Genomic DNA, 23,458 nt, shown 5'->3' with positions numbered 1-23,458 from the left:
CAGTTTGGACTTGGCCCTTTTCTGAGCTATTTCTCCCTCATTAACCTAAGCCCACGGCCCCGCAAGATTCCTGTCTCATCTCTGCAGTTGCTGTTGTCAATTTGATCTCATCTAGGTGGTGGATCTTCAAAAGCCATAATGCTCAAGGCTGACATTTTTATTATTAGTATTGGCTTTTAAGAAGACTTCAGGGAATGTTTTTGGTTTAAAGCTTAATAATTCTACTAGTGTAATAATTTCAGAAGCTCTGCCACCCTTCATGGTGTTCTGGAAAGCCTAGCACCCATGAAAATTTTACATTCTGTTCTGCATTTATGGTTTTTTGATCAGGATTCTTCCATGGGATATTTGATCAAAACGTCCAGTAACAGTGGCCAGACACCATCCAGTTCTGCTGGCCTCATGGTGAAGGGGGTTGCTGTCACTGGGGACAATTAGCCACACATTCCAGACTTCCTCCTCCTCCTTCGGATGTGCCTCCAGATGAAGAGACCAGTGTTGTACACTGGTTGCACACTTGCAAGCTTGTCTTTTTCTTTTTCGGTCATTGTTGTAAATACATCTATCATACACGTTTGACAATTCCACTTTTTACAGGTGAACAGCTTATTGACAACAATGACAAAAACCAGTTGTACAGCCCTACCCTCCCAAAAAACCAAACCTCCTGCCATTGAGTGCATTCACACTCAGTGATCCGACACAACAGAGTAGAACTGCTTCTGGGGGGCTTTAGCTCTGCCCTCTTTGCTCCTCTGCCCCACCCCACCCCCATCAACCAGTAAAACTTTGTTCTCTCTGCATTTGCCTTTTCTCTCCTTTCATAAAAGTAAAGTCATACAAAAATTGGCTTTGTCATGGACTTAGGTCACTCAGCACAATACTGTCTTTCAGCTCCATCCATATTTGTCGCGTGTATTAGGACTTCGTTTCCCTTACTGCATGGTTTAATATCAAGAACGAACGCGTGCATCAGGTTGGCATCCTCTCAACATATTTATTCACGCTGTCTGCTGAGTCAATGGTCAGAGAAGCTGGGTAATACGAAGACGACTGTGGCATCAGGATTGGAAGAAGGCTCACTAACAACCTGTGATATGCAGATAGCACAACCCGGCTTGCTGAGAGTCAGCTTTGGGGCTCTCTTCCATTATAGAAGGTTAAAATCTCATCAGAATGGGTACTATTTATTCAAGCAGGTTGATTTGATTTTTTTGTTTTGTTTTGTTTTGTTTTTAAGGTATTGGGGATTCCAGGGAATCCTGAGTGGATGATCCTTTCAGGACCAGTGGTGAGAGTCCGGGAGGGTGGAGGGAAGGTGGGGTAGAAAGGAGGAACCGATTACAGGGATCTACATATAATCTCCTCCCTGGGGGACGGACAACAGAAAAGTGAGTGAAGGGAGACATCGGACAGTGTAAGATATGACAAAATAATAATTTATAAACTAGCAAGGGTTTAGGGAACCGATTACATGGAACTGTGTGTGACCTCCTCCCTGGGGAACAGACAACCGAAAAGTGGGTGAAGGGAGACGTCGGACAGGGAAAGATATGACAAAATACCCATTTATAAACTATCAAGGGCTCATGAGGGAGGGGGGAGCGGGGAGGGAGGGGAAAAATGAGGACCTAATGTCGGGGGTTTAAGTGGAGAGAAAATGTTTTGAGAAACGATGTACAAATGTGCTTTACACAATTGATGTTAAAAAAAAATTAGCAAGGGTTTATGAGGGAAGGGAGAGCGGGGAGGGAGAGGGAAACTGAGGAGCTGATGCCAGGGGCTTACATAGAGAGCAGGTGTTTTGAGAATGATGAGGTAACAAATGTACAAATGTGCTTTATACAATGGATGGATGGATGGATGGATTGTGATAACAGTTGTACAAGTCCCCAATAAAATGATTTTTTTAAAGGTGAGAATGTTGAAATATCTTAGGTAAAATGTTAGGCCCACGTTGTTCTTTTGATGTTATAGAGTTTCTGGATAAAAGACCATAACATCTATTATTTTTTTTAAATGAGGTGCCGATTGGATCAGGTATCAGGCATTTAAGACTCAGAACAAAATCATACCCAAGGTGAATGGGGGGTGGGGGTGGGGCCGGGCGGCATCGAGTGCAGGCCCAATGCCCATCTGTAGACAATTGGACATCCCCTCACAGAGGGGTCACAGGGGAGAAATGAGCCAATCAGGGTGCAGTATAGCACCGATGAAACAAACAACTTTACTCTAGTTCTTTGGTGCTTCCTTCCCCCCACTATCATGACCTCAATTCTACCTTACAAATCAGATCAGACCAGAGCATGCACACTGCTACAGATAAGAGGCCGCAACACAGGGAATCCAGGACAGATAAACCCCCTCGGGGCCAACAATAGCGTAGAGGTACCAGGGGGATTAGGGGAGGGTGGGGGGAGAAAGGGGGAACCGATCACAAGGATCAATGTATAACCCCCTCCCAGGGGGATGAATGATGGAAAAGTGGGTGAGGGGCAACAGAGGATGATGTAAGATATGAAAATAATAATCTATAACTTATCAAGGGCTCATGAGGGAGGGTGGGCGGGGAAAGGAGTGGGAAGAAATGGGGAGCTGATATCAGGGGCTCAAGTGGGAAGAGAATGCTTTGATAAGGATGATGGCGGCATATGTGCAAATGTGCTTGACACACTGGATACATTTTTGGATTGTGATACAAGATGTAAGAACCCCCAATAAAAGTAAGGAAAAAAAGTATGCCATTGTAAGTGTACTTCATTACTAGAATATGCTGCAGATTGGGGAACAACTCTAGGTTTGGGAATACCTCTATGTGGAAATCTTATAAAGCATTTGCCACATATTTTCAAGTAAATTCTTACTGCTATATTAAACTGAATCATTGGGAAAATATCAGATAAAAATAAATTCTCATTTAGAAAAATTTTAAATGAGGAATGAGTTGCCCTCTCCTAATTAAGTGTGCTGACTGCTCTGTTGACGGTACAAAGTCTTCCTGTCTGCTCCAGTTACCTGCATAGTCCCCAGAGACATCGATACCATTCAAGAGAGGCAGAAGTCCGCACCTAAAGTCAAAATAACTGGCTAGTTTTCCATATTTACATAGCACGTGACTGTTTTTATACTAATTTTGATATCACATAGTTCTGTTTGTTTCACCATTAAGACACAATAATGAAAAACCATTTTCAAAATGCGCTTTTCAGTGTTAATGGCAACTTGAATTTCGAAAGCTAATAGTTGCAGAAATTGGTAGCTAGGTGGCGCCAAATTATCTTAACATTGGAAATACTGATCTAATTGTGAGTCTTTTTTTAAGTCATGTACATAGGAAATTTCCCAAATGGATATGTTCTAATGTACGTAGAATGTTTTCACAGAGCAAAACATGCATGTTAAGAGTACTGTTTCATTTTAAAAAGTTATACATCATAAGTTACAATTTGGAGTACTTTATAAACAAAGTATATATAAATGAAAATCTAATTTCATAGCAATTTATACAAATTAAGCCTTTTTCACACTCTTAAACTAGTGAAGGAGAAGGGAATCATCACAGCTTAATAAGTGGAAAAAGAAGAGTTCAATTTCTAAATGGAAAAGCTACAGCTAAGGAATGAAATGATCAAGTTGTAGAGTGTATTGTATACTTCACATTACGTATGATATATTTGTGTGTACCTTTGGGGGAGGGGTTAAACTCACCCCTTTTTAAAAATGTCATCGACTCTAAGAAGATGAAGATCAAGGCTGGGCCAGTTCGATATCACGGGCCACACTGAAGTTTTATGCAACTTTGGAAGAAGCGATCTACAAGGAATTGATCTCCAGAGATAAAATATAAAAGAGAATAAACTTCCCTTCAAGTGAAAAATCTGAGGCCAGAATATGTACTGATACAACAGTACACTGAAAAATAGGAATTACAACTGCACAAAAATATAGTTTGTGTTTCTTATTCTATGGAGGCCCTAGACTTAATAAGATGGGCTGCATCAGAGACCAAGGGCTGATTTTTTATAATGGTAAAATGGCGTTTAACGACAACAGCGCAAAAGAGCTAAACTGAACTTATAGTACAGGCCTTTAAAACATATAACATATCATTCCATATTTTCATCACGTTGAGTAGAATTATACAATTGCTACCACATGAGATAGAGGGTTGACAAAAATTCTCTGGAAAGGATTCTAAGCTTTGTGAGCTATATCTGGTCTCTGTCCTGTATTTCTTTTCTTTACAACTATTCAAAAGCAAAAATTTAGATAGTTGTACACATGGGAAATGTAATCAATGTCACTAGATTAGACATACAATTCTGGTTGAAGTAGCAATTATTTCTTTCATATTTCACCATGAAAAATTAAATTAAAAAGTAAAAATCCATTATATACTCATAGATGTCCAAAAATTTGATACACAGGCCATTATTTGCTGTTTCTTTTTTTAAAATCATTTTATTGGGGGCTCATACAACTCTTATCACAATCCATACATACATAAATTGTGTCAAGCTCATTTGTACATTTGTTGCCCTCATCATTCTCAAAACATTTGATCTCCACTTAAGCTCTTGGCATCAGCTCCTTATTTTCCCCCTCCCTCCCCGCTCCCCCCTCCCTCAGGAACCCTTGATAATTTATAAATTATTATTATTTTGTCATATCATACACTGTCCAACATCTCCCTTCACCCACTTTTCTGTTGTCCGTCCCCCAGGGAGGAGGTTATATGTAGATCCTTTAATCGGCTATTTGCCGTTTCTTATGTAAAGGGAAAACTTCTGGAAGGAGATATGTACACACACACACACACACACACACACGTCTATGCAATAGCTATTTCAGAGGAGTGACAGGAATACTGAGTGACATTATTAAACTTTTATACTCATATTTAATTTTTAACAACTAGCATTTACTTGTGTAACATTTATAGTTCTTAAAAGATCATGCTCACTAGGCCATTTTAGAAAGTCAAAACTCTCCAGCATTTTTTTCTTCCCTACTCTCATACGTATTTTCCTCAACTTACCAACAGTGTGTCTCCAACTTCTCCATAAAGCAAAGGCCCCAGGATTCCTAATTCGTACTGGACAGCTGCACGCGTCTGAAAGGTTTTGTCTGTGTATGCAACAAATCGGACCTTCTTGTACTTCCGACCAATCCACCGAGTGTTGTTGTCTCCGTGTGGACTTGGACAACCTCTGGAAGAGAGAGGGTGTGGAGTGGAAAACTTGTGGGAAAGGATAAGTATCAAACAGCCGGAATGGAGTGAAACATGCTTCCCTGTGCTCATTTCAAACCATGTTAAATGTCCCTGCCGTTGGAGTCCACATATGTACCTAACACTGACTATGTCCTAAAGATTTTTTGATCAGAAGAACTTGGAAAAGTCCAAAGGTGCTCACCTGTCAGTGGAGGGGGGAACTGCAGGAGCATAGTCCCAGTCCTCCTCCTCAGCAGCAAGATAGTGGATCCAAGTTTGAGGGTGCTTCTTGGCAAATGAACGAATGTGAATGTAGGGGGAAGAGATGCCATCATCAAAATTGAGTATTTCCATGTCAGAATCATAATCGTCCTCTTCTTCAACGATTTTCTTGCGTACTTGGGGTTTCTCTGGGCAGCTGTCTACTTTGATATAAGCTTCCATGCCATCTGGAGTCAGACAAACCAAACAATGTCAGAGTCCCATAAGACTTTCTTGCTGTAACTTTCATGACTTCATTCTTTCTTGTCAGGACTTCAAGACCTTCTCTTAAGTGCCCCGATCCAACTCCATACCAACATCCCCTCTTCCCTGAGCTCACAGTTGCCGCTATGGTGTCCGTCCATCTCCTTGAGGGCCTTCCTCTTCTTTGCTGCCCATCCACTTCAGCAAGCAAGATGCCCTCCTCCAGGGACTGGTCTCTCCTGACCACTTGTCCAAAGTCTGTGAGGCCAAGTCTTGTCATCCTGTCCTCTGAGGAGCATTCTGGTTGTACTTGTTCCAACACAGATTGGTTTGCTCTTTTGGCAATCCATGGTACTTTCAAGATTCTCTACCAGCATCAGAAGTCAGACCATCAATTCTTCTGTGCTCTTCTTTACTCAATGGCCAACTTTCACATGCACATGAGCTGAATGATAACACCGTGGGTTGACTCAGGTGCACCTTAGTCCACAAAGGAACAGCCTTGCTTTTCAACATGTGTGCAGCAATTGACTCAGCGTGATGCCTCTTTTGATCCCTCGACTGTGGCTCCCATGAACCTTGATTGAGGCTCCAAGCGACACAAAATCCTTGACAACATCAAGATTACCTACTGATCCAGTTGGGAGGATTTGGGTTTTCTTTACATTGAGTTGTAATCCATCCTGAAGGCGGCAATTCTTGACCTTCATCAGCAAGTGCCTCGAGCCTTCTTCACTTTCAGAAAGCAAGGCTGTGTCACTCTGTATATCATAGATTGTAAATAAATCTTCCTCCAATCCCTTGCTCTATTTGCACAACTGCCTCTTGATCCATGTACATGTTCCAAATGAGCACAACAAAGTGTTCTGGAATTTACATTCTTCTCTTAGTTTGTTATGATCCACACAGTTCAATGCCTTGGCATAGTCAATAAAACACAAGTAAACTTCTTTCTGGTAGTCTCTGCTTTCAGCCAAGATCCATCTGACACCAGCAATGATATCCCTTATTCCACAACCTCTTCTGAATCCAAGCAGAATTTCTGGCAGCCCCCTATCAATGTATTGCTACAACCATCATTGGATGATCTTAAGGAAAATGTTACTTGCCTGAGATCTCACTGATATTGTTGTATTATGGAGTCGTCTTTATTTGGAATGGGCACAAATATAGATCTCTTCCAGTCAATTGGCCAGGTAGCTGTCTTCTAAATTTCCTGGTATAGACGAGTAAGTGCTCCCAGTGCTTCATCAGCCTGTTGAAACATTTCAATTGGTATTCCATCAATTCCGGGACTCTTTTTTGTGACTAATGCTTTCAGTGCAGCTTCAACTTCTTCCTGCAGCACCATTGTTTCTTGTTCAGATGCTACCTCCTGAAATGGTGGGCTGTCGACTCATTCCTTTTGGTACAGTAAGTCTGTGTATTCCTTCCATCTTCTTTGGATGCTTCCTGAATCATCCAATATTTTACCCATAGACTCTTTCAATATTGCAATTTGAGACTTGAATTTTTCCTTCTGCTTAAGATATGCTGAACGTGTCCTTCCCTTTTAGATTTCTAACTCTAGGTCCTTGCACATTTCATTATAACATTTGACTTTGTCTTCTTAAGCTGCGCTTTAAATTTATCTGTGTAGCTCCTCGATGTCATCCTTTCTTCCATTTGCTTTAGCTAGTCTACGATTAAGAGTCTCTTCTGACATCTACTTTGACCTTTACTTTCTTTCTTGTCCTTTTAATGACCCTCAGCTCTCTTCAGGGCTGATGGTCTTGATGTCCTCCCACAGCTCATCAAGTCTGCTGTCAGTAGTATTCCATGCATCAGGTCTGTTCTTGAGATGTCCTCAAAATTCAGGTGGGATAGAATGAAAGTCGTATGTTGGATCTCGCGGACTTATCTTAATTTTTTTAAAGCCTTAACCTGAATTAATATATAAGAAATTGATGGTCTGTTCCACAGTCAGCCTCTGGTCTGGTTTTAACTGCCGATATTGAGCTTCTCCATGGTCTCTCCCTAGAGATGTAGTCAATTTGATTTCTGTGTACTCCATCTGAATAAATCCAAGTGTACAGTCACTTTTTGTGGTGTTGAAAAAAAAAGGCTTTGCTATGAACAAGTCGTTCTTGCAGAATTCTGCCATGTGATCTCCAGCCTTGTTTCTATCACCAAGTCCATATTTCCCGAAACTCTTTGATTCTGACTTCTGCATTACAAACACCAGTCATTATCAGTGCATCTTGATTGCATGTTTAACCAGATTGAAGACGCTGGTAGAATCCTTCAAGTTCCTCATCACTAATCTTTGTGGCTGGTGGATAAATTTGAATGATAGTTGTATTGATTAGATTTCCTTCACAGTGGATAGGTTTAACTCTATCATAGCCAGCACTGCACCTCAAGATGTATTTTCCAATGTCCTTTTTGAAAGGGAATGCCATATCATTCCTCTGGATTGTGTCATTCCTGACACAACAAACCATCTGATTTTCGGATTCAAAATGGCCCATCCCAGTCCAACCACGTCCTCCTTCTAGTCATTACACTTTCAGTAGCTGACAATGTTTCCACGCTCTGCATAAGATTGTCGGTAGTTTCTTCCTCCGGAGTGGAGAACTGAGTCATTCTTCATCATCCGTTCTTAGTCTGAAAGCTCCCTGAAACTTGTTCACCCGGTGACCCTGCTGGCAGCGACATACCTTCCAGCAACGCACAAGCCGCCACACGACGACAGACTGACAGACAAGTAGCCAGTCACTTCAGATGCATACAAAAGCTGGACCATGAATCTGTGACTTCGGATGCTGAGGGAGAATACTGAAAGTACCATGGAAAGCCAAAAGGACAAACAGATCTCTCTTGGGAGAAGTATGGCAAAGAGCGCTCCTTAGAGGCAAGGATGGTGAGACTTTGTCTCACGTACTTTCGACATGTTGTTAGGAGAAACCAGTCCCCGGAATAGGACATCAGACTTGGTAGAAGGGCAGCAGAGAAGAGGAAAACCTTCGACAGACAGACGGACACCATGGCTCCAACAATGGGCTCAAACATAAGAACAACTCTGAAGATGGCGCAGGGCCAGGCAATTGATCGTTTTGTTGGACACGGGATTGCTATGTGTTAGAACCAGCTCAGCAGCATCTAACAAACTTAAAACAGCATGCAACTCCCTATGTTCTTGAACACAGTCTAGTAAATTCCATTAACAGGAGAGCTGTATAGTTGCAATAGCCAGTTGTAAGAACCACAGATATTACCGTGTTTGTGGGAAGGGATGTGACAAAACAGGAGAAACTGGCCAAGGTCCATCAGGAGAGTCTGAGCAGTCAGGAAATGTATTGGTGAGATCTGCAAGGAGGCCTGACGGTGGTTTCTCACAAGAAAGGTATGCCCTTCCAGGAAAATGGAGTGCACTTCAGGGCTACTGCCCATTCCAATCACATGCCAATAAACTGACTTCCTGTGGCATCCGACCAGACCTGTCCGTGAGGAAGGAATAACGTAGCCGTGAGTACGAAGTAGGGACTTTAAAACAGAAACCAACTGCTAGTGCAAGATGAGCAAACGGGCCTGATAACTTTGACTGCTCGGTTTGCTTCGAGGCAAACTTCCACGGCCACTGGTCCCCTTCCTCTGCCGCTGGTGACCATTTATGCTGATAACACTCTTGACCTCGCCTCAGTCCCAGACGCTTGCAGCCAACCACCTGGTCAGCATCGCCGCCCGTCTGTGAGTAGCTCACACATATCTTAATGATGGGCACCGTTCTTCCTTCCAGGACATGAGCGTTATCTGTCCCCACCCACTCTCCCCCCTCACAGCCCATCCTTGGCAAGGCCATAGCTAGTCTCTACCGAGCACTTGTTTTGTATCAAGAACTGTCCAAAATGTTTTGCAAGTTTTAAACTCATTCACTCCTCATAATAATTCTATGAACATATAAACTATTATCATCTGTCTCCTATAGGAGAGGAAACTGGTGCCCAGAAATGTTCATTAATTTGCTCAATAGTTGAACCCAAGCAGCGATATGTTTATACCTCAGACTGTTAGCTAGCTGGGGAAGCCTTCTTTGATTCTCCAGGGTAGGCCAGGCTCCTTCCTACATGTTCTCATAGAATAATGTCATTTTCCTTCAGAGTGATGAAAAGTTCTGTTTTTAATTTTTCATTTATTATTATGATTTTTACTACTATTGGTCTCTCCGTTATAGAAGGGGCTTTAAAAAGTTCATGGAAAATGGAGTTAAAAGAATTTCCCATTAACTTCTTGAAGCTCCTCATATAATGGAGAGACCAAAAAACTAATGGGAAAATTCTATTATCTCTTAATTCAATTTTCCATGGACTTTTTAAAAGTTCTTCATACTATAAGTTCTGTAAGAATAGGGACATTCGTGTTTTAAAATAGATTCCTAAAAAAAAAAAAAAGGATTCTAAAATGTATGCCTAGTCATCATAGAATTAATAGAAAAATACAGAAAATAATTAAGAAGAAAATCTCTCTCCTCATTTCTTCATTATTCCCCTGGGTTTCTGGATCACTCATATTTAGTACCTTTTGTGGCCTTCCACTTAGGGTGTTTTTTAAAGTATTTTTCCCGCAAAGCAGATTTATAGTTTGGTTATGAAATCTAGGTTGAAACTGAAATTTTCCTGGGATCTTTTAACCTCTCTATTGCAGCCTGCTGCTCATTTCTTTGCCCAAGACTCTTGATTCTTGTTTATGGTTTTATTGAGCTGGCTGGGCCTTTTCCATATGAAGACTCATATCTTTGCCTTCACAACATTCTCTTCTCTAATTTCTTTGATTCTTTTTACAAGCTTGTTTTAAACTGTACTCTCAATCTCTTTTCTTGTTCTTTGACTTTCTGGGAGATTTATTTCTATTGAGTTTTGTCTCATTGTGCTCTTGTTCTGGTTGTTTCTTTTTCAGTCTTATGATTGGCTTAGGGCTGAAGGCACTTCTTGAATACTCAGGGTAAATAGCAAACTCCTTCTGGAATGATTTGATCTTTGCTTGTCTTCTCATATCTCTTTACTGTTTCACATTTCCCTTAAATGTCTAGTTACCCTGGGTCGCCCACTCACATTCCGCCGACAAGAGGGAAATCTGATTATGAGCTTTGTGCGCAGTCTCAGTGGTTGGAGGAAGAACCAGCTGCTACATTAAGAAGTCAGTGGGCTTTGCTCTGACATGTCCAAAAGAGCTCTGGCATTAAGACCCTGCGGACTCTTGAGCGAGCGTGTACATACCTGGTAAAGACCTATTTACGTAGCCGTTAACTGTGTGTATTTTAGGCCAGGACCGAGTTGGTGCGGACTCTGCATCCAAGGCCCGGGATTCATCTGCTTCTGAGTGCCAACTTTTCCCTAAGGAGAAAGGAGGCAAGGAGAGAGCCAGGTAAGCAACCTTCGCCTGACTGGTCCACACTCGCCCCTTTTCTCCCTCCTGTGGGGTGAAGAAAGCTCAGAGCTTCAGGATTTGTTATCTGCAAAGTGGGCAGAGGATGGATCTTCATAAAATCAATGAGTGGGAGGAAGAAGACAGTCATGAAAAGGCAGATCCTCCCCCCTCCCACCCCAACCCACTGCTCAAAAAAGGGTTTTTCTCCTTGTATTTGCCCGTAAGAATACAGGGCAGCCCAGAGGTCAAAGCACTGCTAACTACCGTGTTTCCCCGAAAGTAAGACATCCCCCGAAAATAAGACCTACTTACAGTTTTGCCTCTCACTGAAATTTAAGGCATCCCCCCGGAAATAAGACCTCCCTGAAAATAAGGCCCCCTGAAGCTACTGTCATTCTGGACCCTGGACCATGGTGGCAGGCGCCGCTGCACAGCTCACTGTTGGCTGTAGCACAGCTGGAGCAGACAGGAAGTGCGAGATCTCTTTTAATAAAACAATAAACAATAAATGTGTACCGTATTCTTCTTCATGGAAAAATAAGACATCCCCTGAAAATAAGACCTAGCACATCTTTGGGAGCAAAAATTAATATAAGACACCGTCATATTTTCAGGGAAACAGAGTATAAGGTGAGCAGTTCAAACTCACCAACCACTTTGCAAGAAACAGATGTGGCAGTCAGCTTCTGCAAAGATCTCCAGCCGTGGAAGTCCTATGGGCAGTTCCTCTCTGTAGGGTCAATATGGCTTGGAATTCACTTGACAGCAAGCCAAAACAAGTTTGGCTTATATATGTTCCTAACGGAGGTGGGAAGATGTGGTAATAAATGATATCTGGGAGAAGGGAGAATCTTGGTTCATTTGAGCCAGGTTGATTGCATCCTCTTTCATCCTGAGATGTAGAAAAGGAAGCAGACCACCCTGAGAAAGGGTGCTCTATCTGTGACTACATCCTCCTGTTTACCTGAGAGGTTCCCCTGGGAAAGTAAGAAAAACTAAGGAACTGGAGGCATGATCAGGAGACAGCATCTCCTGGAAGGACTGGCTGGTGAGTGCTTTCAGCCTCCTGCCAGAAGCATTGGAGGTATTATCATGAGACAACATCTCCTGGAAGCCTCTGGCCAGAAGCCCTTGTGCGCATTCCTGCAAACACAGGCTTCCTGAGTACTGATCAGGGACTGCCTGTGTGTGCGGTCAGCTTGCATAAACAGCTAAGGAATGTGGAATTTCACAGGCCATGCAGGGCAAGGCCAAGAGGCGCACAAAGATAACTATTCATAAAGTAAACCAGACACTGGTTATATGGTACAAGAATGGGTACGCATAAAGTGCTGTGGGCCTATATAAAGCCCGTGTTGATCCCAGGCTGATGGCGCTCTGGTAGAGCAAGTGCTAACCACAAGGTTGGCAATTCACAGCCCTCCAGCCACTGCACAGGGAAACCATGACTGCCTCCAAACCCCTGCACTCTCAGAATCAAGGAGTCAGATGAGTTCATTGGGGTGGGGTGGGTGATGGCAGGAATTCAGCCGGCGGAAACAGGGAGAAAGGTTTTCCAGGAAGAAAGCACAGCACCAGCCAAGTTCTGGGTGATCGAAAACGCTCTAGCTGGAAGGTGAAGTGGAAGAGGGTAGTAGGGACTACATCACGCACCACTGTGCCCAGGCGTTTGCACCTGAATTTGAGATTAAATCACAGGGAAGTCTAGACAATCCGAGTGACACGTTTCCTCTAGCTGCTGTCATAGCAATGGAGTGTCAGGGGCAGAAACGAGGAAAATCCAGGAGCGAGAAAACGAGTCCCTCGGGTTCTCAGACGGGAACAGAAAGAGCCAGCTTTCTCCTTGTGCAGGAGGAGGAAGGATTAGGATGTTGTTGCTGACAATGATGACGACATTATTAGGCAGAAGTACTAACACTCACTCATTCTTCACAACGATCTTATGAGAAAGGTACTAAAATTGTCTCAATTTCACAGATGAGGAAACTGAGGCACGCAGACATTAAGCAACTTGCAAAAGTCAAATGCTGAGTACGAGACGAAGATAAGGGAAGCTATTTAGAAAGCAGAACCCAACGGCTTTACAGATGACATTAATGATGGGGCAGAGGCCAGCTTGTTACTCAGCTTTTCTGTCTTTCTTCATAGCTGCAAAGGGAATTCCCTTAAAACGAAATTTCCTTCATTCTTCCTCACCTCTTCTCATCCATAACATCCCACTTTTGCAAGTATTAGCTAATATTTGTTCAGGATCTCAAAATTCAAGTGGAAACTCACTAACCTTCATCAAATACAGCAAAAAGTAGTATGAATTCGTGGAAGGTCTGTGCACTTTCCTTGGCCAGAGTCCCTAAAAAAGAAGGAAAAGAATTTATCATTTATTCAATAATGCTATTATAGGAAATTGCCACAAGGGGGAGATATTACTCCGTTACTGATTGGAGAGGAAGCCCAACTTTTCCTTTGGTGTCTGTCTTTAACTTCTAAAACTATCTGGACTAAGTTCCTGTATTTGGAGTTCTTTGCAGACCAATACATTTCTGAAATAGAACAAAAGCAAGCTACTATAATAGTCAAAGGACAAAAAATTCAAGCCCCTAAAATCCCATTTCATGAGTGTGCATGCATTGTAAAGGAGACACTGAGTCTTTCTCATCAAAATTGAATGAGGACATTTAACTGAATTTGTGCTAAATTAGACTCCCTTCCCATCTGCATAACTGCCTGCCTGCAATTCCTACTTGTTTCCCTGACAAACTCCTCAGCAGGGGAGCTATCAGGAAGGTGGGGGCAGGGAAATGGTCTAAGTAGAATTCCAGTGTCATTAGCTAAGATACTTGGGAATTTAAATTCATCAGCATAGACCTGGAGGAAATTGGCAAACTGATCCTGATCACCCCCCAAGTGGGCAAGGTAGGAGACAAACGGATGCCTCTCTCTCAGGGGCGATCCTGTGGGACAAGCCTCGCTGGATAGTCAGGTGATGTTTCACAGAAGGTGGTGGGGACCCTCTTCGGGGCAAACATTCTGGAGCCACCATTCCCTCCAGCTGGCACCAGTGACCAGCTTCCCAAACCACACAAGGCTCCTGGGTCTCGCTGTGGCCCGAGCTAGCTCTCCAAGGGGCAAAGCTCTCCAATGGGATAGGCGGTGCTGGCTGACACCACCACTTGTGCGCACGCATCACAGCTGTGACGCCATCGGGGGCCTCAGAAAGAGCAGACTATTTGTATTTCGAAACACAAGAACACACCGTAGACATGGGCCCGAAACTTGGAGGCCATCCGCTCACTCGCCGTGGTGTCTCAGCGTCTTTGTCTACACCAGTTTAGATTCATGTAGCTACTACTACCACAACCACAATACAGAACGGCTCCAGCGTGCAAAGATCCTCTCAGGAGAAATGTGCAGCTTTCGACTTCCGTAGAGAGTTACAGTCTCAGAAAGCACGATGGCAGTTCCACCTTGTCCTATGGCCGCTGTGAGTTATGACGATGCAGATGCACGTCTGGCATCCCCACTGTGCTCAAGGAGAGCCAGTTGGTGAGGAGCCAGCCGCCTTGGAAAACACAGGCCAATTAAGGCCTTTCTCCTGGCTGGCGCTTCTCTCTCCATGCCCTTCATGGGGTTGTTCACAATCTCAAGTGATGGATTTTTGTTGTGTGTGTGTTTTTTTTCCTTTTCTTTAATTAAATACTTTCATTAGGGGCTCTTACATCTCTTATCACAATCCATACATTTCTCCAGTGTGTCAAGCACATTTGTTGCCATCATTTTCTTTTTTTTTTAAAATCAATTTATTGGGGCTCATACAATTCATCACAATACATAGATCAATTGTGTAAAGCACATCTATACATTTGTTGCCCTCATTATTCCCAAAATTCGCTTTCCTCTTGGGTTCCCGGAATCAGCTCATTTTCCTTTTCCCCCTCCCCCTCCCTTCCTCCTCCCCTCTCCCCCATGCACCCTTGATAATTTATAAATTTTTATTGTATCTTATATTACACTGCCCGGCGTCTCCCTTCACCCACCCCTCCGCTGCCCGTCCTCCAGAGAGGAGGTTATATGTAGCTCCCTGAGCATTTTCTTTCTACTTGAGCCCCTAATATCAGCTCCTCATTTTCCCCCTTCCTCCCCAACCCCTCCTCCCTCACGAACCCTTGATAAGTTATAGATTATTATTTTCACATCTTACATCGTCCTCTGTTGCCCTTCACTCATTTTCCCGTTGTTTGGCTCCCCTGGGAGGGGGTTCTAGGTTGATCCTTGTGATCGATTTCCCCTTTCTCCACCCCACCTTCTCCTAATCTTCCTGGTATCTCTACTCTCCTTGTTGGCCCTGAGGGGTTTATCTATCCTGGATTCCCTGTGTTGCGGGCTCTTCTCTGTAGCAGTGTGCATGTTCTGGTCTGATCTGATTTATAAGGTAGAACTGAGGTCATGAGAGTGGTGGTGGTGGTGGAAGGAAGCATTAAAGACCTAGAGGACAGTTGTGTGTTTAGTCGGAGCTATACTTCACCCTGACTGGCTCATCTCTTCCTTGTGACCCTTCTGTGAGGAGATGGCCAATTGTCTACAGATGGGCTTTGGGTAAGTGATAGATTTTTATAAAGTCCAATGTATCTGTTTTAATGGATTGTGTTTTGGGGTCTTCTCAAAATCATTCTCTTTGTCACAAGTCTTGAAATATTAACTCAAAGTAGATTCCAATGAAAAAATGTAAAACAACTACAGACAACTAGGAAGTGTGAGGTGTAAAACATAGGAGAAAATCTTTAAAACCTGGGAGTGGGTCAAGGGCCACCGGTGCATGTGGGCGTTCATCTGTCCTGATAATTGATTTGTGGCATCTGCTCCTCTCTTCATCCAAGACAAGATGCTAAATAAAGCTCATTCAGATAAAAAATACTAGTGCTCTCTTATGAAAAGCCCCAGATGTTTGCCCTTTGCAGTTGAGTTCATCTTAATGCGACCCTTTCTTACACTTACCTTCTCTACATACCAGCAGGGCCCCAATGAGCCCTGAATTCACATCTTTCACCAGGTCCACATGAGAAAGATATGAGTAGGTGAGACACGGGGGGTCGGAAGCCATTGGACCGTTCTCCTTGAGGACCTGCCAGATGTAGGTGTGGCTCTCCCCAGGAAGGACTTGACCATCTTCTTTCTCCTTTTGGCTGGTCTTATCATCATATTCAACTCCTAAAGCAAGAAGGATAAAAGTGTCCTTTCTGTGCGTGGTTGACTCAAGGGAACACATAGTGCTTATTTTCACTAATGGACTCGATGGACACGGAGTGAGCTAGCTTCTTACTGAGATCTCCAGTTCTTGCTGACCAATCAATGCCTTGTTTCCATTCGAACTCAAGTCGATTCAACTCAGTAAACACGTAGTGGCTATGGATTTTGTGTCAAACATTGGACTAGATGATGGTGAGGGCCAGGGAGGGATAAGGGAGAGAACCGGGGGTGTCTGTGCTGATGGAGGCTCACTTTGTCAGCACGAAAAGCCCACCTGGCAAGAAAACCAAGAGGAAGGAAAGCACACAAAATCCAAGGTGCGGCACCCTCGCCGAGAACACGGGGTTCACGCTTACCTCTCCAGACTGACCACAAGAGGGCACTGCGCTCACCTTCGGAAGCTTTCCAGTAGGATATGCCAACAGCATGAAGGCTGACAGGATGAGAAGCCATATTTTTAAGTGTAATGATTACTGTATCATAAACCTCAGTCCGGATGGTAGGACCCAACAGACCTACAAAAATGAGGAAATAGCAACTGAACATTTTCTGGATCGCATAGAAACATTGTCAGATACTTTGAATAGCAGCAGAACTGTGTCACACGGTACTCAGAATAAGACTGAGGAAGAACCAGGGCACACAGCATGGTTTACTATCAGGACAATGTGCGTAGGGGGTGTGCTCTCTCACCAGGCTTGTTCAATCTGTCTGCCGAGCAAATCTTCAGAGAAGCTGGATTCTATGGAGAAGAATGCGGCATCCAGATTGGAGAAGGGCTTATGAACAACCTGTGATATGCAGGTGACACAACCTTGCTTGCTGACAGTGAAGAGGCCTGGAAGCACTTACTGATGACGATCAAGGACTGCAGCCTTCAGCATGGATTACAACTCAATGTAGAGAAGGCCAACATCCTCCCAAGTGGACCAACAGGGAACATCATGATCAATGGGAAAAAGCTTGAAGTTGTCAATAATTTTGTCTTGCTGCGATTCACAATCAATGCTTATAGAAGCAACACTCAAAAGACGAAACGATGCATTGCATTAGGTAAATCTGCTATACAACACCTCTTTAGAGTATTGAAAAGTAAAGCCATTACTAAGGTGTGCCTGCCCCAAGTCATGGAATTTTCCACTGCCTCATATACATGTGAAAGTTGGGCATTGAGTAAGGGATTCCATTTGAATTTCAGTGTTGGTGAAGAATATTTAAAGTACTGTGCAGTGCCAAAGAACAAACAAATCTGTCTGAGAAGAAGTCCAGTCAGAATGCTCCTTAGAAAAAAGGATGGCAGACCAGTGTTTCGGAGATCAGTCCCTGGAAACCCTTGACTAGATGGATTGCCATGGTGGCTCTTGTGATGGGCTCGAACAGAAGAACAATCAGGAGGATGGCGCAGGGCCAGGCATAGCATCAGTCTGAGTCGGAACCTACTTGGAGTCTGTTGATTTTCTCCACCAAAATGTGTGTGTGTTGCAAATCCTAACCTGTGATTATAATGACATTTGGAAACAGGTTATTTCTGTTATGTTAATGAGACAGGACTTGTGTGGCGTACTCTTGCGTTGATCTCTCTTTAAAACTTTTGATTGTGAATTGGGTGCAAGTTTACAGAGCAGGTAATAGTTGCCCATTCACCACTTCACACGCATTCTGGTTCAATTCATCCATGGAGAACCCCTTGATGCAGCCTTGCTTCGCCCAATTCCTCGCTGTGTCTCCTTTTTCCATTCCCTGTCCCGTCCTAACCCTCTGACCTTTGTCCGTGAGGACATGCTCCCTTTTTTTATCTCAAGTGGCTGATTGTCCCACTACCTCTCTAGTATTAGTGCCCCCCTACAGACTCACCTGCTTAGAAACTGAGCTCGGAGGGCGAGTTCCATTTCAGACCTGAAGGGCCACAACCTCGGGGGTTCCAGCAGCCTCGGGCTGCTCAATAAACCTAGTCATTTTTAGGACTCTGAGTTCCAGTCCACATTTCACTTCTGCTCTCTCCAGGACCTTCTAATGTGATCCCTTCCAGAGCAGTTGGCAGTGGTAGCCAGGCCCCATCTAGGTCTTTTGGTCGCAAAGGCATAGAATGATTGCAGGTTGGTGTGTTCTCCATCACTCACCACCTGCCTCCTGGTGAGTGAGATAGAAGTGAAGCTCAGTTGAGGGAAGCCTTATCTAATGTTGGCCACTATCTATCAGTGATCAGGGTTAGTGGAAAAAGTAGTGACTCTCGTCCTGGGAGTGCGACTGCAGGAGGTTCAGGTTTGGGATAGCATTGCTGTCTATCATTGAGTAGAACAAGAAAAATTGACCCAAAACAAAAATAAGCAATAGGGAAAAAGAAAGGAAGAAAGCAGAGAAAGAAAGAATAAAAATAAAGAAGAGAGAGGGGGGAAAAGGCTAAAGCAAGAGCAGGACCCAGAGAGGAGAAAAGTGCTGGGGAACAGGGTATCCAGTATGAGTTAACGCCCCTTGCCATCAAGGAGCGCACAGGACGGGGAACGGGGTGGGAAAGACGGTGGGATGTCCAATCCTGCCAACCTAGATATTGTGTCAGGTCAGAGTAGATGATCTGAAAGTACTTTGTCTTGGCTTAGAGGGTGATTGAGGTCCCGGTGCTTATTCCCAGAAGAACCCCCCCTCACCCTGGGCCTGGGGACAGCTGAGGGAGAATGACTGGTGTGGAAGGAGTTCGTGCCTACTCAAGAGTGGCAGGGTACTGGCACGGTATGTTCCTGTGCCTCCCAGCACAACAGAGATACACTGGGAGCCCAGGCCCAGAGGGCATGGCTCGGACTTCAGGCAGCTGGGAGGTGGGGGTGAGGTGGAGGGAGGGCGGTCACTGTGTCACTGGATAGGTGGACGTGGGACCTTGCTGATCCTCTGGTCACCAGAAGGGTATGGGGCAGGAGGGAGGATTCCACCTTTCTTGTTGACAGGCACTGCTATGCTTTCATGTAGCTGGGCTGCTGTTTTCCATCAAATGCTGTTTGCAAAATTTCAAGAGAGCCATGCCTCATCAAGCCAGCTAACAATCCACCCATCTGTCTCCTCTCTTGCAGTTTTGTTCTGTTTCTTCTTCTAGTCTCTATTCAATCCATTTCTCTATCCTTTCCTCTGCAGTTCAGGGTCCCAGGATGATCATCCATATCTGTTTCATCCAGTCTCCCATATCTTTGTTTTAGAGAGGGTGTGCAGCATGTCTGCTTAGTCTGTCATTTGACTAGAAGCAGAGCCCATCTTTTCTGATGTAGAAAAGACATTAAACAAGCAAGCAAGGAAGCAAAGATAGAAGAGGAATGCCAAGCCACACGAAGATCGCCCAGAATCTGAAACTCAGAAAAGCACCTTCCTCCAGAGTTGGTAGAGAAGGAAACGCCCCTCCCAACTCCCCAGAATCGGCACCCTGAATCTAGACTTCTAGCTTTCTACATTACGACAGAATAAACACTTGTTCGTTAAAGCCATCCATTTGATATTTCTATTGTAGCAACACTTGATAATCCAAACAAAGATCAATCAGGCAGATTGGGCAGACCACATTCGAGAGACATTAAATGAGTAAACAATAAAATTTAAGAATGTACTAAATATTACACAAAATAGTTGTGTGCTAGAAAATGATGAGGCCATCAGCAGGGAATCCTTTCAATATAGTGGTCAAGAAGAGCCTCCCGAAGGAGCTGGCATTTGAACAGAGATATGACTATTGAAAAAGGAACAACACTTGCAAAGGCAGATCAAACAAATGGAAACTCCTAAAGCAGCCACAGGTCTGGCACGGTTGAGTAACATATGGCAGAAGCAGGGGAATAAAACCAGGTCATAGAGATAGGCAAGGAATAATCTCTGTAGGACCTCATAGACCACAGAAGTTTGGATGAACTTAGATTTTATAAAATGTAAACAGATTTTTTACTTGCGCAGCAGAGAAAAGACTGGAAAGGAAAGAAGGGTGTGGCTCTTCCATCAGGCGTCTCCTCTGGTTTCCCTGAGAAGTGACAGCTACAAGACACCATTCTCTCTGGCAGCCGTCTTCTTGAACTCTAGCCCAAGTTTAGCGAATATTTGCTAGAAGACAAGCTACACCATTTCCAGATTAAATAGCCAAGGCTGTTTGCATTACCCATCCAAGGTGGCCTGGGCTTGGCGGTGATGAAAAGGTGATCTGTGAACTCTACAAACACGGTCTTCCTGAACAGGGCTGACGTGTTGGCGAGGAAAGGGCTTGAGTCTCTATGAAGCAATCTGTGTAAATAAATGGAAAGTTTGTTAATGTAGTTGGACCCTTCTTTGATCCTACAGAGACCATGTTTTCCCAAACAAAGTCACAGCCACAGGTTAGGACTTCAATATCTCTTTTTGGGAAATATCACCCTAACATTCTAAACTAGAATGCTGTTTTCACAAGTCAACTGATAACTCAGGAACCATACATTAAGAAACATCATAAAACCAATACCCATACACTACATCAACCCAAATATCCTTTGCCAAAGAAACAACAACAGCATTTTTTCTCAAGTATCTTGTCTGCAAGTGGTGTATGTACCTAAAACCACACCCCCTCTCTTAGGAATACTGGGAATACCACTGGAAAAAAATGCCTTTCAATGAGGACTATGTCTATTAAGAAATTTTATAAATGTTCTCAAAATATTTTTCTTAGCCTCAGTTACCAAAACTTTTTATGTGAAAGCTGGTTCCCAACTTTTGCCTTACTCTGAGCTGACAAAGCTAGGAGTTGGGGAATCCAGGTTCTTACCTATATCCTAAATACAGGAAGAAGTAAAAAAGTATTGCTACAAAAGTGGAGAAATATGTATTAAATACAAAATTAGAATGTGAAGCTACTGTTTCTCTACGTGTCCTCCATCTAGGTTTACACACTTCTGAAAGGGGCGTTTCCATATCTTCAAAGAATTTGGGGCTCTTAAATTTACACTACATCAATACAGCAGCTTTAGGGACTCAAATTATATTTCTCTTAAATGCTCTTAGAGCTTGGGGAACAAAAGGAAGTCTGAAAAGGCAAGGTCAGGGTTTGCCAGCAAAATTCTCCTAGGACAGCCCTTGCCGTCCTCGAAGGTGCATTACCAAGATCAGGGAAGCAAGCTTAGGTGCACTTTTAACTGGCCATTTTCTCATCAATGCAGCTTCCAATTGTCTTAAAACCTCTTCCTAACAAGCCTAATAACCCCCTGTGGCTATCCAGTGTCCTTCAGAAACATTGCTAAGATGACCCCTCTGGATCCTACTGGCAAATCCAAGACTATAATTTGTTTCATAAAATCATCTTCATTAGCTTCCAAATTGAGTAAAAGACCGAGGGAAAGATCAGCTCTTTGAATGAGTTGACCTTTGTGCACTTTTTTTGTAGTATCCCCCTTTTTTTAATGTGTTCTAACGAAACATGTCGGGCTGCTAACCACAAGGTCAGCAGTTTAAACCCACCAGCGGCTCCGCAGCAGAAAGATGAGACTGTCTATTCCCATGAAGAATTACCGTCTTGGAAGCTCACAGAGGCAGCTCAACCCTGTCCTACAGGGTCGCTATGAGTTGGCCTCAACTCACTGGTGGTGAGTTTGGCGTTTGGGTGATGAGACTAAGATAAGTGTTTTACCAGAACTTGTCTACAGCCATCCACTGATCTCAGAGACATGTTTAAACATTATTTTTCATACATGAATGAACTGGAACTTCGGTAACAATACCTTTTGACTTACCTTTGAACTACACTGCTTCACTCTACCCTGTGTCTTCTCTGAACTTTGCATTTCATGTACGCAAAATGAAAGATAATAAGGCTTATTGATATTGTGCAAGTCATTCAAGCAGAGGCAAGCTTTAATATCCAAGGTTCTGTGTAAATGAGAAGGAATGTTATGCTTGAGGAAATTAGTGCACAACCTGCATGTAAGGCTGAGTACGGCAAGTTCTTTTGAAACTTTTCATCATTGGTGTCTACCTAATAACACATATCAGGATTGAACACTTGTGTGGGTTTGGGTGTGCAATACATTGAATTTGTCTTCAGTGACAATAGAAGATAGGAGTTGAGGGCAGAGGTCAAACTTTCCTTTCCTCACTGGGGAAGCATTGAAGAGAAATAGGAAAATCCCTGGCAGGCTTGGCGCCTGAGCAAGCAAAGTCAAGGTCAGCTGACTTTGGCCTAGAAGTCACAGGGAAATGACTTAAGAGAAGGCGGGCAAGGGGAGAGCTGGATCAAGGCTACAGACCAAATCCAGGATCAGTATAAGGATGTGGAGGGAAGGCACTGAGGGAAAGGTGCCCCACGCTATAGGCAACAAATGATAGAAATGGATGCACTGGAAAACAACAACAACAACAAACTCAGCTGTTTAAAACAACAGTGTCTGAATACAAGGATCTGGATTGATGGGCAGGAGAGTCTTGTTGAAAACAGCATGGTCACTTCCATCCTCAAAGTGACATCTCTGCTCTTTTCAGACTTGCACCCCAGTTTCCCGATGTAATACATCATTTGCTCTCTTGACTGCTGCTTTCATGAGCGTTGATTGTGGATTCAAGTAAGATAAAGTCCTTGACGCCAGTCTTTTCTCCATTTGTTTCCTAGTGGTCCAGCTGTGAGGATTCTGATCTCTACATTGAGTTGTAATCCATCCTTAAGGCTGTAATCCTTGATCTTCATCAGCAAGTGCTTCAAGTCCTCCTCACTTTCAGCAAGTCAGGCTATGTCGTCTGCATATTTCCAGTTGTTAATAAGCTGCCTTTCAATCACGATGCCCCATTCTTCATATAACCCAGCTTCTTGGATGATGTGTTCAGCATACAGATTGAATAAGTATGGTGAGAGGATCCAACCCTGACACACCCCTTCTCTTATTACAAACCATGCAGCATTCCCTGCACGGCCACACCGCTGCCTCTGGATCCATGTTCAAGCTCCAAATGAACAAAACGAAGTGATCTGGAATTCCCATTCTTATTTTAAATCATTTTATTGGGAGGTTCATACAACTCTTATCATAATCCATGCACACATCCATTGTGTCAAACACATTTATACATTTGTTGTCATCATCATTTTCAAAACATTTGCCTTCTACTTGAGCCCTTGATATCAATTCCTCATTTTCCCCTCCCTCC

General features: G+C 43.5%; 1 protein-coding gene across 1 annotated transcript in view; it reads right to left on the bottom strand.

Moving 5' to 3' along the window:
• F8 (coagulation factor VIII) overlaps positions 1-23,458 on the bottom strand; it is a 120,769-nt gene that overhangs the window by 78,456 nt on the left and 18,855 nt on the right. The window contains exons 2-9 of the mRNA XM_045285497.1: positions 20,454-20,575; positions 16,720-16,842; positions 16,076-16,288; positions 13,365-13,433; positions 10,933-11,049; positions 8,935-9,156; positions 5,415-5,661; positions 5,039-5,210 (exon numbers count right to left, since the gene is read on the bottom strand). Of these exons, the coding sequence (XP_045141432.1) occupies positions 5,039-5,210; positions 5,415-5,661; positions 8,935-9,156; positions 10,933-11,049; positions 13,365-13,433; positions 16,076-16,288; positions 16,720-16,842; positions 20,454-20,575 (1,285 nt within the window). The remainder of the gene's footprint in view (positions 1-5,038; positions 5,211-5,414; positions 5,662-8,934; positions 9,157-10,932; positions 11,050-13,364; positions 13,434-16,075; positions 16,289-16,719; positions 16,843-20,453; positions 20,576-23,458) is intronic.

This window comes from Echinops telfairi, unplaced genomic scaffold (assembly GCF_000313985.2).
Source record: "Echinops telfairi isolate 266 unplaced genomic scaffold, ASM31398v2 ScPeMD7_7472;HRSCAF=8510, whole genome shotgun sequence".
NCBI classification, from domain to species: Eukaryota; Metazoa; Chordata; class Mammalia; order Afrosoricida; family Tenrecidae; genus Echinops; species Echinops telfairi.
This window is presented reverse-complemented; position numbering and strand designations above follow the sequence as displayed.